Raw genomic sequence first — 17,084 nt, forward strand, 5'->3', positions numbered from 1 at the left:
TCAGTTTCATTTTCCATATCATTTCATTAGCATAATAATGCACCGTTACAGCCAAAATTATGCACGGCAGTATTTAAATGAAAGAACAATATGTAAGGCAGCTTATTATCATTGCTTTTTAAAATAATTTTCCCCTCATTTATACATTATATTCTTGGGCAACCCAGAAATACTGCTTCATAAATACAGGCACATCTACAGCAGATGCCAACTACAGAAAACATTTAACAGGATCTCTTTAAGCGAAGATTTATCATTCTAAGCTTGCCACAGAAAAACAGAGGGACTCAAGCTCATTCTTCCTTAGACATCAGTTTTGTTAACCCAAAATTGATACACCTCACCCTGGATCTCTGCCTTCTGTATTTTTCACATTTTTCTTCCATTTTGTTAAATATTACAGAAGCCTCTCAGTATCCTAAGTCACAGCACTCTCCAGCTAGATATCATTTGATAGTACATACCTGTTTTTTTTAGAATCAAAAATATCTAAAAATTGGCAAGATACGTATTTTAATTTTGAGCCTAATGCTCACATTCTTCATGGTATTCACTGAAAACAGGGGTGTGGAAGAAAGATAAAAGATGAAAAGGACTCTTGCATACATCCAAGTGTTTGAAAGAAGAGAGACCTTTTCATCCAAACATTTGGATGCATAAATTTTTTCACATCCGTAAGTAACCTGTTTACATGGTATGCAAGCTTTGAGGAACACAATCCATTTTCACCATAAAAAGAAACTTGACAATGATCACATCCAATGAAAAATTAGATGCTTATGAAAGAGTAAAACCTGCCAGACAGTCAAGTAGTTAAAAGAAAAAAAAGAGTTGCCAAGAAATCAGCGCCTAAACTACAGAGTTATACCCTTCAAGCTCTGCACAAGACATTCAAAGTATCACTTGATTACACTGAAGAAAATACATTTATGTAATTTAAATAGGTGTGCAAATACCATTTCCCTGACTGAGCTGGTCGTGAAGAAGCATACTGGGGCTCTCATAAAATAGATGGGTAAATCCACAGATTATGTAGCTAGACAGTCTGTGTAAATCTGCTATCTATCTATTGCAAAATAGCTTCAGCTGAATTTGAAAAAAACAAATAATGCCTGTAAATTTTCGGGTGGAACTCCTTTTGCCTCCTTTTACCTGTTGATATGTGGTTTAATCTAATTATCCAGCCTCTTTCAGAAGTCCATAAAGTGCGACAAGCATCTCCTGAATGCAAGCAAACCTAAGTATCTTAAAGTAGAATGAATCAGATGGTGGACACAGCTGTCTTTCTGCAACAGCTATACATGAAACCTAAACGAATAGTTCAGGATAGATGTGTACCATTTAGATAAAACCAGTGAGGTGAATTACTCCCAAATGTTTGGAAATCTGTACCGGAAGGGGTGAGTCTAGTGCTTTTTATGTACAGCTCAACAATTTTTCCCACTGATTTACCAAAAGTAAACATCAAATCAGTTCACAGGTAAACAATGTCTTCACATTCCCATATTGTATAAAATATCATCTAAGAAAAATAACCTAAGACAGAAAAAAAAAACCCACAACCCTAAACCTTATTCACAGGAGCACACCGCATTTAATACAATCCAAGGGAGTATTATCAGACTGCTTTTGCAGCTCACAGCCATGTCCATGCAGCCACTGCCGTACTGTTAGTAAACTCGATTATACTAAAGTCAGATATTTCTACACAAACCACTTTAATATATTGCTGAGTACAGAAATATAGTAAATAAAGAGTTTATTCATTACACTGTGTGCATTGATACTTTCTGGAACATCAGAGATGTTAAATAATAAAATATACTTACCATGTTACGTGAAAAGCTTGTCGACATCCATGTTTATTACATGTCATACAAGCACCAGTGGCTGCTTTACTTTCTCTGCCTTGTTCATCACAAATATAGCATGTCTATCAAAGAGAAGATACTTAACATGATAAGAAGCACACAAATAAATTCTTTGTTACTCACAGGAGATTCTAGGGTAAGAACTACTGGATTTTGCAGCTAAGCTTGTATAAGAACTTCATGTTTGCAAAAGGAGATCACCTGATAGACACTTGGGATCTGCGTAACACTTCACCAGGCTAAAGCAGCACAAATACTTAAATTCTATACAGCTACTCAGCTAGCCAAACAGCTAAAGGTTAATAGCATCAGGCTTCAAGATTTTCCTTGCTTTCAAGTTTGTGTTTATGTCCTTTTAGGTCACAATCATTTTCACATTCGTTTAACATTACCTGTATCGGTGGCATTCAGAAACATCAAATTAGACTAAGTGCCTAATGGTACAAGATACCGTATGGCATACATGCATAGGTCTACAAAAACACATACAGAAAAACTGCAAACTTAAAATTTTATTTGTACGTGGTGTAAAGAATTTTCAGAAGTCTCACAGAATGCTTCAATATTGATATGATGCTCAGTTACCTTTAATTAAATCTGGTGTTTAACAGAACTCTGCTTTAATTTCAGCACGACTTGGACAGCCTCATAAACACCTTAGAAACTAATCAAGCAAGAACCTTCTGTAAACAAAGCTTAAATTAGTATATCGAACCTATTTCAAGCTCAGAAACAAACTAAAATGAGAACAACCTGTCTAGTACCTGAAAATCTTTTCACAGCATTTCTGTCAATTTATTTGTTTTACTGGGGTACTAGGGCAATTTGTAATATTTTCAAAAACATTCTCAGTAAAATGGAAGAAAAAAAAATTAAGACAAAAAGAATCCAAAAATCTTTCTCATTATTCAATACCTTTTTTTTTGATATGTGGCCAATAAACATGGACACGTGCTGTATGGAAGCTCACTAGTATACTAGACAGCACTACAATCTTTCACGAGCATTTCAGGGAGAAACATCAGGCAAAACAAAATCTTCCCATTTTTTACTGTCTAATTACTGAAATGCTATTTAGAGAGATTTTATCATATCACATTTATGTGTAAAATTTAACAATTCAAGAATAGATTCTTAATGAAAGTATTCTCCAGCATTGGGGCAGTCAAGTGTCTGTTTTTAAACGAGAGGAGAGAGAACCTTACTGAGGTAACAAACATCAACGACAAACTGCTACCTCCGTAGCAATCCCGTTATAAGATCTTGGATGAGAAAAGAGAAACTCCCCCTCCCCCCCCCCGCCAAAATTGTCTACATTTAAACTGTAACTGACTTACTGCAATTGTATCACAACCTCCCTTCAGTGAGGCAGAGAATGAGTAGAATAATAAATAAAAAGAACGTCAACCATGGGTAGCAGAAAATACAGTTTAAGAAAAATGGACCCAGATACCACTGAAATAGAATTTCACTCATTTTCATGTCTTTCTAAGAAATACTGGTTTTACATTATCATTTTTATTTTCTGAGATCAGAACAGCCTTTAACAGAGGTATTTAGAACAACATTTAACATGAGACATCAGGTAACTAAAGCATTTTTGTTAACATGCGAGACTCTAGGGTAGACGAGTCATTCTTATACAGTTTCCACAAGACTTTTAAAAAGCATTAAACCCAATAGCTAATATATCCTAAAATCATACCTTATATCCTAACATTTGAAGGATCAGAAAGGGGATAATCCTTAATTCTTTGCCTTGCTCCCTTTGTACATCAAGGTAGTGCATACAGATAATTCAGTTGTTTGACAGGGGCTGAGACTGGCTGCTTTTTAGCTTTCCATACCATGACCTGACACATTTAGATTTTAGGAACAAACAAGGTCATGATCCATCAACCTTATCTGAGTAACTATATTAAGTGTAAGTAACTTCAAAAGTAAGGTATCTCTATAAATAAGAGTTCAACAGACCCCATGAAACTCAAGCTCCAGTTACTGTTCTGTTTTTTCAGAGTTTTGCCATAAGATCTGTGATTTTTCTCCTCACTGAACTCGGAAAGAAAAGCAAGAGAAGCATTCCATTTAGTAAGGATGTAGGCCCCGTTTTTCAACACTACATACTACATCTAGGGTCTGTGTTTCAGGACCCCTTAAACCAATTTACAGTAGAATGACTGAAAAATTATAACGAACAACCAGCTACATTACAAACAAGTTTAAACATAGCATGGTGGAATGCCTACCCATTTTAACAAGCTCAATGAACTTCTATCCTTCCTACAACAGTCATTAGGAAACAACACTGTTTCCTAATCTTCCATATAAAATGGGGCCAAAGAAGGTTCATCTTTCCATTCCAACATGGACAGTAAGTTCTCTCTAAAGCTGAGCTCTCATACTTCTGCCTTCTCTAAGACACAGAAACATCCCAGAAGCCTGAGAACCTTTATCTTTCCTTCGCAAAGCAGAAAACCCAAGACTTTCACGCATTTGCAAATCCATGCAATGGCCACAACTCCTCTGAAACCTCTGGAATGTGGAAGTGTAAATCTCTGTGTCTCACCACCTACAGCAGCACTGCTCTTCAGGCTCTTAAGGGAAGAGAATACTTGGACTTCTCCCAAATGCATTGGAAAATAAGCAAAACATTACACAAAGCTTTTGACTCAGCAAGGAAATTTTACTCAAATAACTCAACAAATAACTTGGTTTCTTTAATGACAAAATACACATTCTGCAAATTTGCCTTCATGTTTCTCTTAATATTTTTTTCTTCAAAGATTCAAAGCATAAACCTTCTTTGCAAAAGCAAAGACAGAAGGGAAGATGAGGCAAGAAAAACCTTATAAAACAAAAAATAACTTGAGAAATAATTTACTCCACTTGTAACAGCTACCCAAGAGCATTCCCTCCTTACAGAATCAAAGCTAGGAGTTGTACAGAAATTTCTCATTGTTGCAGCAACTACTGAAATAAAAGTCTAACAGCTGCCTTTACTACTAGGCGGATCAAGAAACTCCAAATTCACTTATTTTTTAATCTGCTCCTAAAAGAGATTCCTCAAAGCAGTAATATATTCAATTACCACATACTTTCAAATGAACCTGAAAGAGACAAATAAAGCTCACATAAAATAAGTAGAGATTATCCATGCATAACCATCCAAGGAATAACAAACATCTACTAAATAGGAGAGCAACTACTAGTCTATTTCTTTTTGGAAGCAACTGTGTAAGAAGAGCTTTCCTGTTAGTTAGTTAATGCACTGATCAAGTCATTCAGTGGATTCATTCTGTAATATGATGGTTTTTATCCCAGAAGCAGGTAAACTTAAGGGAAATAGCTGCCAAACATCTTTACATTGACAAGCCTCATGCATTGGTGTCTGCTGGGTTTCTTCTTGCATTTAAGATTACCGCACTTTATAATATTGCGTATTTTGCAGTGTTCAATGAAGAAACAAGTGCATAGGAAAAAAAATGTGTAAATTAACTACTATCTCCTGGCAAAACTCCAACGATGCTTGTTTTTAAGACTACAGTATAAATTTTCCCTTATAGTAATTTTCATTGACCTGTATTTTCCCCTCAATTCCATATGCTAGCCTTCTATACGTATCCAGCCACATAAGCAGAGTTATTTAGGACTTCACAGGAAACAAAATATTTCCTTAAATCATTCTATTCCAACCTGAGTTGACAGACAGACAGAATGAAATTAGCATTAAGCCTCTCTAAAAGGAGAAACAACTCTCATCATTTTTCCCTAATTACATGTTTACATTTGTTCACAATGCACAACAAATGTTTTAAGAACTGTTTGCCATATCTACTTCCCAAAAAAAGAACAGCTTTTCTTTCCCATTTCCTCCCAAATTGATAAAGTCAGAGTTAAATGCTTTACAAAGTTTCTGAGCTAAAAAATTTATCATTGTTTATAAACACAATTTATACTGAATAGCAACGGGTTGGGAACGTGAAGTTATTGCAGGCTACCTGAAAAGGGAATTACTAGTTGTACTGGTTTTGGGGGTATTGCTCAAAACCAGCCTACTCAGAAACTGGTGGCAGTTTAGCCACAGCAGTACCAAACTCAGCACTGGCTACAGACTTACAAAAAAGTTGGGAGAGTCCCCAGTCAGTGATTGCATCTTAAATCCCGTGCTGTTACAACTTGACTGCTGTTGGCAGTGAAGTGAGATGGTTTCAGAAGGTTTGCTGCAGCAACTGCACTTATAGGCATTTCTCTGACTCCCCTGAAATCCACAACTGCTATCTCCCCTGAACCAAATAAAGACAGCAAAAGCTGCGTTCTGTAAAAAGGGGAGGAGTTTTTGCAGGCTAGAGGTGTAACCCCAAATTTTGAAATTTCTGATACAGGTCTCATTATATTTTACAATATACTGTAGTGGCCTGTATAAAAGTAGTTTTAGGCTGACTGTTATCATGGAAAAAAAGGCCCGAATCAGAACATCCACCAAAACCGCAGAAAACGAAAAGCTAGACACCATCAGCAACTTTATCTACATGACCTGTATGGAACGAGTAATTATGTAGCAAGCAAAAAAAATCATGATAACTACACACCAACAAAATGCAAACTGGAATTTTAGCAGTAAAAAACAACTATACATCATGTATTTGGAAGAAAAACAGTTCAAGAAAGAAGCAACTTTAGCTGTAACAAAAAGGAATTAGAGACTAAAGACACAGACCAACGATGGACTTTGTGAACAAGTAATATTAAAAGACGCAGGGTATATTTTTGAAATTACAAGGATTTACTCATCCAGTATCAATCACCATCAGTGGAAATGATGCAAGATAAAAACAAAATCCAAAGTGTTCCATGAAATTTTTGGAGTACATTAGCTAAGAACCACTGGCAATAAAAAAACCATTATGACTGCTACTTGAGGAAAAATGAGAAAACAGATGTGCTGTTGGCTCAGAGTTGAGGAGAGAGAGAGAAAATAAACTCATCTGCCACAGCAAACCTGTACTGCTTTGTGTCCAAGCACAAAAATTTTATTAGTTCTGCACTTAATCTCACTGTTGCACGTTCTTGCCAATGCAGAAGGCGGCCAGTAGTGAGGAGCCAATACACATGTTCAGGTAGTATGCAATGAGAAAGCATGAAAAGAACCTAGATTTTGACTTCTGGCTTTTCGGATACACTGGTAAATAAGATGGGCAAAACACACTGAAAGCAATTGTGAGAACGTGAAACAGACAAGGAAAAGACTGAAGTATAAAAAAAGAAAAAAGGGTATGAAAAAAGAAGAAAGGGTATGAAAATGGCGGGGGGGGGTGTGTGTGCATAAATCAGAGATGTAAACTGGGGGGGGGGGGGGGGGGGGGGGGGAGGGGGCGGGAAGGGGCGATCACAGAGACAACGTGAACAGGACTGATTTCCCTGTGGGAAGAACACCAGAGGTGACATGTCTTTTTTTTTTTTTTTTTTTTTTTCCTTTCTTTCACAACACAATCTATTCCTCTTTTACCCTGGTATCCACAAACCACCATAGAATAAAGTAAAAGAAAGAAACTAGAGGTAAAAAGAACAACACAAGAAAAATATGTAATAAAACTAATCAGAAATTCAGACAGTTTGCTGCTTACAGAAGGGAAAATATAAAAATACAAAGGAGGGAGTAGTTAAGTCTAGTGGCAAAGAGGTAGCACAAGTTAAACAAGTAGAAAAATATAACTACCAATATAGAACATTAATAAGTTACTTTTACATTGCTTTGCCTTTTTTTTTTTTTTTTTTTTAAATGAAGTCTCACCACACTTTATAAAGCATTCCATCTCACCAACACTTATTTAGGAGCAGTTCTTATACAAGCAAATAATCCCATTAAAGTGAATACTGTTTACAAAGGCAGAAGTCTGCAAGCTTTTGCTTTAATATATTAGCATAGCTTTTCTTCCTAACAGAAATGTTTATGAACATCATATCAATACTTAAAACGGTAGGACTTAGTGGTAATTAATAACAACATTTCAAATAAGCTGTAGTAATATTTTAACCTATGGGAAATATTTCACATTCCTTTCAAAATAAACTGTTATTCAAAGATCAAAATATTTTTAATTAACAAAACAGTCCCTAATCTGTAAAAGAATAATGAGACATGGCAGATAACCTTACAGCTTAATTTAATAACATAGCTTTCTTAATTCTTGAATTAAAGCCACAGCAGAAAACATACAGCATTACTGCATACATTTATGAATTTTATATAAAATGCATTCTAAGAAGTGTAGCTTTAGATTATCAAAGCTCACAATTTTTAAAATAAATACATTAGATATAAAGACATATAATTATACCTTATTGTAACGATCATGAGGAACAGACTGCAACACGATAGGTTCCATTGTAGAAACATTTGCAAACTGCACCTCGGGAATGTACAGAGCACAAACCACATGAGCCCAACCTACAAAAAGTTATAATTGTATTTAATTTTAATGTTTTCTAGAAGCTCAAAGGACATTTCAATTATAGTACAAAGAACTTTTTACAATGCTTTTTTCCATGGACTATTTTAACTGTTTAGAATATTACAGACATAAGTTAAGTCATGCTTACATTTCATTTTATATTATCCAAAGTTTAGATGAGCTGTAATACATTTTTAAGTTTAGTCAGTGGAGAATTTATACAAATAATACTCCACGAACTCCAAATACTAATGATTTGTACAGTGACACACACATGGAAAAACAGGTTATTTCTTTACATTTCTTGGATTAACATAGTCATTGCGTAAAAGCTATGCAAATTCCTGCAGAAGGGAAATATCATCTGAACAAACTAGTATTTATGCAAGCATTACCATCACATAAGACTTCTGTGTGTACTTTTTATTCAAAGTCATTCTAATTTGACTAGATTCCTGTATTCTTTCTACAGAAAGAAATCCCAACACACACACACACCCCCATCCCCTCTATCACATATCTTCTTTTCCTTCTTTAAAGGTGTGGCCAACTCATTTTTTCACAGGAATATCAACTCTTATATCCAGTCCTGTTCTAACTCATTAACTTGGGATCATCAAGAAATGCTTAGTTACTTACCATATTGTGCTTTAACAACATTTCAAGAAGTAAACATTCCTAATTGTCTGACATTTGGTTGGATGGAGGCAGAGGGAAACACCAATTCAAAAGGAAACCTACTAATTTTAGGCCTTTTTTCAACACTAAGATCCTGAGAGTTGTCAGTTTGTTTCAGTGAAGGCCAGTTTGCCGTAACGGTAAATTGAACAGAAGCTGCTATGTAGCTAACCCAACATATTAATATACTGACACTAATAACAGAATTACAACAGTAATATCACACAGTACAGAGCTACCTCATCTGAAAGTGAATTTGGTGTGGCTAATCATTTAGCATGAATTCTGTTCTTCCCCAAGAGGAAAGCTAAAGTCTTGTCATAAGACCTTCCGTACACCTTAAAAATAATTGTGCTTTCCTCCTACCCAGGCTTACTTGTATGCAAGTATTAAGGACATAAAATGACAGGCTTACATAATTAGATAATCTAGCAGATTATTAGATTAGGTAAACAAAGTAAATTATCATTGTGCAAATGCATCCTATAACAAAGAAAAAAGCAACAAAAAACCAAACCACACCATACTGCCTCACTGCAGATCTTTTTGAGTTTTGTTGTCATCTTGGATTTTCTCTTTTTAACTACTCTGCTGAATCTAAAGGTTCTTAATTCCTTCACCCAACTGTACTTTGACTCTTAAACTGAGCTAAATGTAAAGTTGCACTTACTTCCAGCAGTACTGTTGAGACTCTGGAATAGTATTTAGTGTCTGGAACTGCATACATGCTTTTTGTTCTTTTCTTGAGGTACAAATCTTTTCTAGTTGGTGTCCACCCTCCTCATTTACTAAATTGGTAGTTATAATTTGTATAGAAAATGAAAAGTGCACACAAAACTCTTACAGTCAACATAACATGTATCATTCTAGTATTTCATCTGCAACTACAGTATCTGTGCTGCTTCATCATTTTATTCACAAATAGTCTGTAGAATTATTCCACACAGAAAAAGTGTGAGACTAATAAAAGAGTAGGGAAAGGCAAGTATAAATTGCCAATTTGAGTTGAGTTTAAAAACGGTTCCAACAGATCATTTTAAAATTATCATTAACAGACTGAAAAAAAACTATAAAAATCGCAGTCATTTTTTGTTCTCTCTTCTACTTGAAACATCTTCAGGGAATGTGTTTATAAGGACTTTTCTAAGACTTGCAAACTGCCCTAAACCAGAATTATCTTACCAACGACAGATAAATAAATGTTAACATGGTGTTAATGGTGAATATTTATCTTTAAATCTCCTCTCAAAAAATTAGCTCAAATAGAAACACCATTCATCTAACAGTCATTAAACCAGTAGAAAAGTGACACGGAAATTTTGAAAAAACCCTTCTTCAGTTAGTTACTCATAAACAGATGGCAAAAGCTTTTACTTCAGATGTAATTAAGCCTGTACTGCTTACTTATAATGAAAAATTATTACGTAAATATACAAAATATACCAGAGACATTAAAAAAAAAAAAAAAAACCACATACTAAGCCAACTGAAATTTAGGTAGGTAAAGAATTTTCACTACAAGAAACCTGTTTCAGAAGTAACTTTAACTGAATACTACTCCATCACTGTAAAAAAAAAAAAAAATTAAACAATATAGCCAGAAACCTGCAAGCTTAGAATATATTCTGATTTCCAAAACATAGAGCTCACATCCAGGATAGTTGTGGGCAAGAGCACACCTTTATCTTTCATGATAACAAAACCAGTATCTGTATAATGAAATAAATGAAGTGCCACAGCACTAATACACTTTTTGAACAAGGGGTCAATAAGTTCCAGGGAACTGAGGACAAGGGACCTTTTCCACTGGTTTCCATCTGGTATCTTTAGATCCCAGATAATCTGACCTTGCTGAAAAATCACAACCTGTCCAATAAAAATTTAACCATAGGGGAGGTTGCAGCACCCTTATGTTACCAGCCTCAAGTGCCTACATCATAGAAGAAGCCTAACTCCAGCACCAGCTCCCACTAAGACTCAGAGGTCCCATACACAACTGCTTAAATGTTCTTTTGGCCAAAGTTTCACCAGTGAAGAAATATAAAATTGTCAGAGCGCAACACCCAGCTCACCTGGAAGAGCCAAAAGAGACAGAGGTTCAGCAGCTCTCCCTGAAGAAAGAATAAGGAAGACACTTTTCTATAACAAGTGTGGTTAAGGACTGGTTGCCTAAAGGTGCTGTGGAATCTCCATCTTTGGAAAACTCAAGAAGGTCTGTAGACTCCTCCACAAAACTTGTCAACTTAAGGGGGGTCAAGAAGATTCAGTTTCGGCATATAAGGACCAGCAAGCAGCGGAGGAAAACAGAAAAGGAAGCAAACCACCATCATCTTTTTCCTAAACTTGATCAAAAGACTAGCCACTTTTGCTACAAAGAGTAAGCATAGAAGCAAGGACATCTACAGCCAAACAAAGTGTGTGTGATAGCTCTCCTCTGTCTCAATGATGGAAGAACGAGCTACTAGCATACAAGCAGATGTTACTTTTAATGTTTTCTGCAACTGAGAGGGCTTTTGACTACATAACACAGAGAGAAAATGCTTCCCCTATCGTCCGCGGCCGCTTCCTTCTCTTTTAGAGAACTACTCTCGGGCAGAGCACAGAGCTCAGAATCCCAACAGAATAAAGTATCTATTGCCATGTTCAGAGTTGAGTGCTTTTGTCTACTGTTTCTTACTGGATGACAACCACCTACTTTGTCTGCAGGGATAATGAAACATCCTAAAGAGACACCCATGCAAACTGTACATATAGCTGATAAGAGAAGCTAGCATCTAGAAGGACTTATGATATTTAAGACTACATTAAAATACATACATTTCAATTAACTCCATCTAAGCCATAAAGATTAGACTGTAAACTTTCTATTCAAGTAATTTGCTACATTATTCTTGGGCAGCTATCAACTTCATCAGCAACTATACATCTTTCTTCTTCCCTCCCCCGCCACCAACCCATCAATAAATCAAGTCCTTTTGAGCTTTCCCAATGTTTAAGTGTGAAAAATACTGTTGTACACCTATGTTTTAGAGTTTAAAAAAAAACTCCAGTAGCACTGTTCTACACATTCAATAACATTTAAAACATCCTCACAGGTTTCTCTTGGAACCAAAATTAATCACCAGTCCTCTACAGTAACAACAGCATAGTCTGAATTTTCTTAATTGTTCTCCAAACTTAGCCAGGAACTCATGTCATTTTTCAGATCACTTTTGTTTCAAATGAGTTTCTTAAAACCACCTGTATAAACTACATCCTTTACTATTTAAATCAATGATAAGCTTCCATTCGCTTTGGTTGTTCATGGTTTGCATCCAAACAACTGGCCACAGATTTATTACTCACTCATTTTAATTTACTTATAAAATTTACAGTAATTACTAACAAACTCTTACTATTGCCACTGAATTGCTTACACTCAATTTACTTGCTTTCATCTCCCTTTCAGGACAACTTTAACTGAGGGGGCACAAATGTTTTTGTAAATGCAGGTACTGTCATCTTGCAAAATGCTCTTAAAATTTTCCCTATCCTCAGAGTTTTTTCTTTATTTTTTTTCCCCTTTATTTGACTTACTATTTCTTAATCTTTGAGAAGGCAGCCATTTTACATATGTACTTTCTCAATAATAATATTTTTACTAGATAGTATCTGGCTTGCTTATTTTAAAATAAACTTAGGCTTTATCTTAAAAACAAGAAATTAAGAAATGTATTATAAGGATTTAAATCAGCCACTGAGTTTGCTTGTTTCTGTGCATTCTTATCAGAACTTTCTCTGAAACTGCTGAGAAAAAAAAAAAATACTCACAGCAGGCTACCATGGGCTGGCAGATTCACTGCCTCTTTTGCTTTAAACAATCCAATATTTTACAACAATCAATGCCTCCATTCAGAAATTGTAAAATGTCATCAGGTTTTTGTTATTACTTACTAGAAACAACTTACTGGTGACAGCCAAATTAAAATTAAAAATATTTACTTCAACTGTGCTTTCAAGTCCAGTAACTTTGGGAAATGCTGCTTACCTTTCAAAAAAAAAAAAACCCAAAACAACCCAAAACACTGTACTTTCTAAGATAACATCACAAGTATAGCTAAGACGCTCCTTTGAAGAGATATAAGGAAACAAATTCAACCAACATTAAAACAACATCAAAACAACATATAAACCAACTCCAAGATCTACTTTGATAACAATAATAATGAAAACCATATCAGAAATTGAAAATTCATGCTGAAAAGCCTTCAAAGTTTAAGTATGTCTCATGAAACTTCCAGCTTTTCACTTAAGTCCTTTTTTATTTTGATTTATCCCTCAGAAAGACACACTACTGAGTTTTGCCGATTTTTACGTCTCATTCTGGCATGCAAAATGTTTAATTACCAGCACAGAATCTATCCCAATTTTACCAATCTTTTGCCGATATTTTTATTTCAGGTACCTAACTAATTTTTAACTCAGTGAAAACCTATCAGTACATACTTAGCAGGTATAATTTGAATATACATTACTCATTAACATTCGGAGTAACAAATCTCAGGCTCCAGAACCCTAACTGAAAATAAATAGTTGATCTGTTATCCCAGTCAGATAGAGAACAGGTAACTCCTAACAATTTCACCATCAGCAAACAAAAGACTGTTGCCAACAAAGAACTCTATAACTAGAAGCAAACTCTAAAAAAGTAACCCAAGATTAACAAAGAAAACCCAGAATGATAAATAATATACAGTACATTATCCATCTAACTGAATTTTTGCCTTTACAATGACTGTTTAAGTGTTCAAAACTTGATTCACAAGCACTTTCACCATAAATAAATTCATGATACTTTAAAATAATTTTCCAGTGCAAATTCTGAAGCCTTGCTTTTATAATCTTTTACTCCATAATAAAATAACAGCAACACACTTACAATTCATCCTACAATTCAAATCAAGAGAAGTCCACCTATAGCTTGTGAACTAACAGACACAGAGTAGGCACTACACTAGCGCTACGTCCCACAATCAATGTTGAAGCTGTGCTGCAAAGCAGTAACAGACTGTAGAAGCCAGAACCATGAAGTCACACTGAGATCCAGCCATAGTGCCAGTGTGGTCCCACAACAGAGCTCTGGGATGTCATCACCGTCTCCTAACCCTGCACCAATTCCAGAGTAAAATTTGTTTATGCATTCTGTGTAAGTTCCTAAAGAGTCCATTGTATCTCACTGAGGAAATTTTACTTTATTTGTAACTACAGCTCACTCCTAAACCAAGTGAATGTATTCTTCTAGCATGGAAAAACCTTTCTTTTTTGAAATGTTAGTTTCTTATTAGGGTTGCTCCAGATTGTAATTTAAGGATACACCTCAATCCATTTCAATCAACTGTGAGCTGTCACTAAAAGGTAAGGTCTCGCCTTACTCTTCACTTTCACCTGTACATCCCTGCCCTCTCCCTGTAGTATAAGCTTACCATGTAGCAGGGCAGATAAAATTTTATTCACCTGATCACTAAACTTGGGGGAAAACAAAAGTTTACCTTCCAGTACGATCAGTAAGTAAGTTGATGCAATCCACACTGAGGTTGTGTGATTACCATACACAAAACCACCAGTGAAGAAAACACCCAGTCATGGGAAAACCACAGTCCACTCCTTTCAGCAGAGGTCAATAGCTGTCCCAGATTACATGAAATTGCACCCTCAGTTTCCACAACTATCAGACTGCTGACTGACCCCAAGACTCAGCTCTACCCCACTCCGAAAGGTGAATCCAGCAAAGATGTACTTAAGACCATTATTGTTACTATTTGCCAGAGGGTAAGATTAAGTACTATTTTACACCTTTAGTTAAGTGTCTCTTCATTAAGGCATTCCATACACTTTTGTTTTGACCCGACCTTCCTTTCCTGTAAAGACAATAAAACTTGCAGAAAAAAAATGTCAGCTTAAGTTACTGTCTTTTCCTTACCCTAGTAAATACAGTTTTAGAGTTTGCTATAGTTAATATAGTATTATTCACTATATTATTTGATCCACTCTTTTCAAAAGGTGGGTAAAAAGGTGCTCACGCTAACTGCTACAGATCTCACCACCGTGGTTATCATCGCTACACAGAATGAAGGGACAATTCCTGTTAAAAATAACTAACTAACTAACTACTGTTTGTCTATGAAGAAAGGACTTCACTTTACTGAGTCATACTATAGAACTTCACCAAACTCTCCATTTATCAAAATTTGTTCCTGAACAAGAGAATTCATACATAAGAAAAATTCACTTTGGGTCATTATTCAGCAGCACAACAAATAGTTTGTTTTTGAAACAGCTACAGATTACATTCCACTGGTCCACTGAGTAAGCTAATAGCTTTAATAATTTTATATGGCATGCTACGGCATTAACGAGTCTCTTCCCCTCCCTCAAGAAATCCTTTTATATAACAAAAGGAAGAAATGTCATAAATATTTATCTAACGCTCTACATTTTTTTCCCTAGTTATACATTATGATTACCAGCCATATAAATAATATACAATATAGATTACATGGTAACATGTGTATTTATATTAGTAAAATATTTTAAATTGCTTATCAACTTTTACTGTCTTTCCCAGTTTAAAAAAAAAAAAAAAAAAAAAGCACACATACAAACTCCTGCAAATCTGCACAAAAGGACCAGAACATTTATAGGCAAGCACTTCTTACAAAATGTATACACCTGAATGCATACATATGACATTATACCATCCACATTCTTAGACATTAATACCAAGAAAACTCATTGGAACAGTAAATCTGATGGTGAGAGCTGCTGACTCCAATAATAACAACAGCAACAGGAAAACCTAGCATATGATGTTTTTATAGACTTGGGAGATCCCAACGCTAACCCAGGGGATGGGAAGAAGGCCTGGACGATGACATAAAACCACCACATTGTTAGCTGGCCTTTTCCCAAGCAGCTGCATGAAAGAAGTCTTGGTGAAAAGTCACACAAAGAATGCTGTTACACGGCATTCCTGATCATCATCCAGTGGAATCAGGTTTCAAAGTAACAACTTGTACAGCAAAATCAAGCCTTTTAGGCCTACAGAAAATTGTGGACAAAGATTACTGTAAGAATACTATTTAAACGGGAGATGCACAATATTAGATACAACTGAACAATTTGCTTAAAAAAAAAAGATGGCATACTCAGTATTATGAGCAATTAAAGGAATTTGGATTCAGAAAACTATAATCAGTTCAAATGGTCATGATTTTATTTCCTCCTCACTGAGTGTCAAAAACCCAAAGGAAATTAGCTGCAACAGTTAAGGAAATGTTACTGAATTGAAAAGGCCAAAAACTGTCAAACAGCCTACAGTTCTCAAGTATCTTCAAACAAATACTCACTTGTTGCTTTTCTGTTTTTCAAAAAAAAGTCTTCATATTTTGCCCAACTATTAATCCACATACAGAGTACAAAGCTAAAGAAAAATCAATCTCTCTTTCAATAGCCTTCTTACACATAAGATCACACAGCAAATCAATAAGCAACTCATATACTTACCAGGTTTTTTTCTCATTTTAAAAAACTTTGTATTTGGTCATGTGTGTAAAACCACAGTGGTGCCCTTATATGAACATGAATACCAAACTTAGCAAGGAATTTTGTTAATAAATATATTGAAAGAGAAAAGTTCCTTTTTCAACTCAATCCCACTGTTCTACTTCTAGTATCCATTAAAAAATGGATAAATAAAACAAAACCCAGTAAACAACCTAACAGAATTCATAGAACTGCAGTCTCTGAACAGTGAAAAAGTCCTAATGTTTATGGAAAAACAAATTCCACAAAGTCCACATATAGGGAAGACTATTTTTTGTTCACAAAACTTAACCATAGCTGTAAGACAGTCACAGATACCGCGCAGCCAAAATATTAAAATGTATTCAAACCTTATTCCTAAAATTTCTGACAGTCACCCTGATCATAACCATGCAATGTCCCACTAATCTTAACAAATTAATTAAATCAAATGTGCAGCTAAATACAGTCAACTTTTAATAATCCTTAGCACGGATAACTCGCTGACAGATAAGCCACACCA

The 17,084-nt window shown here is 35.3% G+C and overlaps 1 protein-coding gene across 5 annotated transcripts in view; it reads right to left on the reverse strand.

Annotated features, from left to right (window-relative positions):
* Window positions 1-17,084, reverse strand: part of MLLT10 (MLLT10 histone lysine methyltransferase DOT1L cofactor) — a 131,884-nt gene that overhangs the window by 90,814 nt on the left and 23,986 nt on the right. For 3 of the 5 annotated variants that reach the window (XM_075704598.1, XM_075704597.1, XM_075704596.1), the window contains exons 4-5: window positions 8,210-8,319; window positions 1,830-1,933 (exon numbers count right to left, since the gene is read on the reverse strand). In XM_075704598.1, the coding sequence (XP_075560713.1) occupies window positions 1,830-1,933; window positions 8,210-8,319 (214 nt within the window). Of the gene's footprint in view, window positions 1-1,829; window positions 1,934-8,209; window positions 8,320-9,064; window positions 9,077-17,084 lie in introns of those variants that run through there. The other 2 variants (XM_075704600.1, XM_075704599.1) reach the window with 2 other exon arrangements.

Source organism: Pelecanus crispus, chromosome 2 (assembly GCF_030463565.1).
Source record: "Pelecanus crispus isolate bPelCri1 chromosome 2, bPelCri1.pri, whole genome shotgun sequence".
Lineage (NCBI taxonomy): Eukaryota > Metazoa > Chordata > Aves > Pelecaniformes > Pelecanidae > Pelecanus > Pelecanus crispus.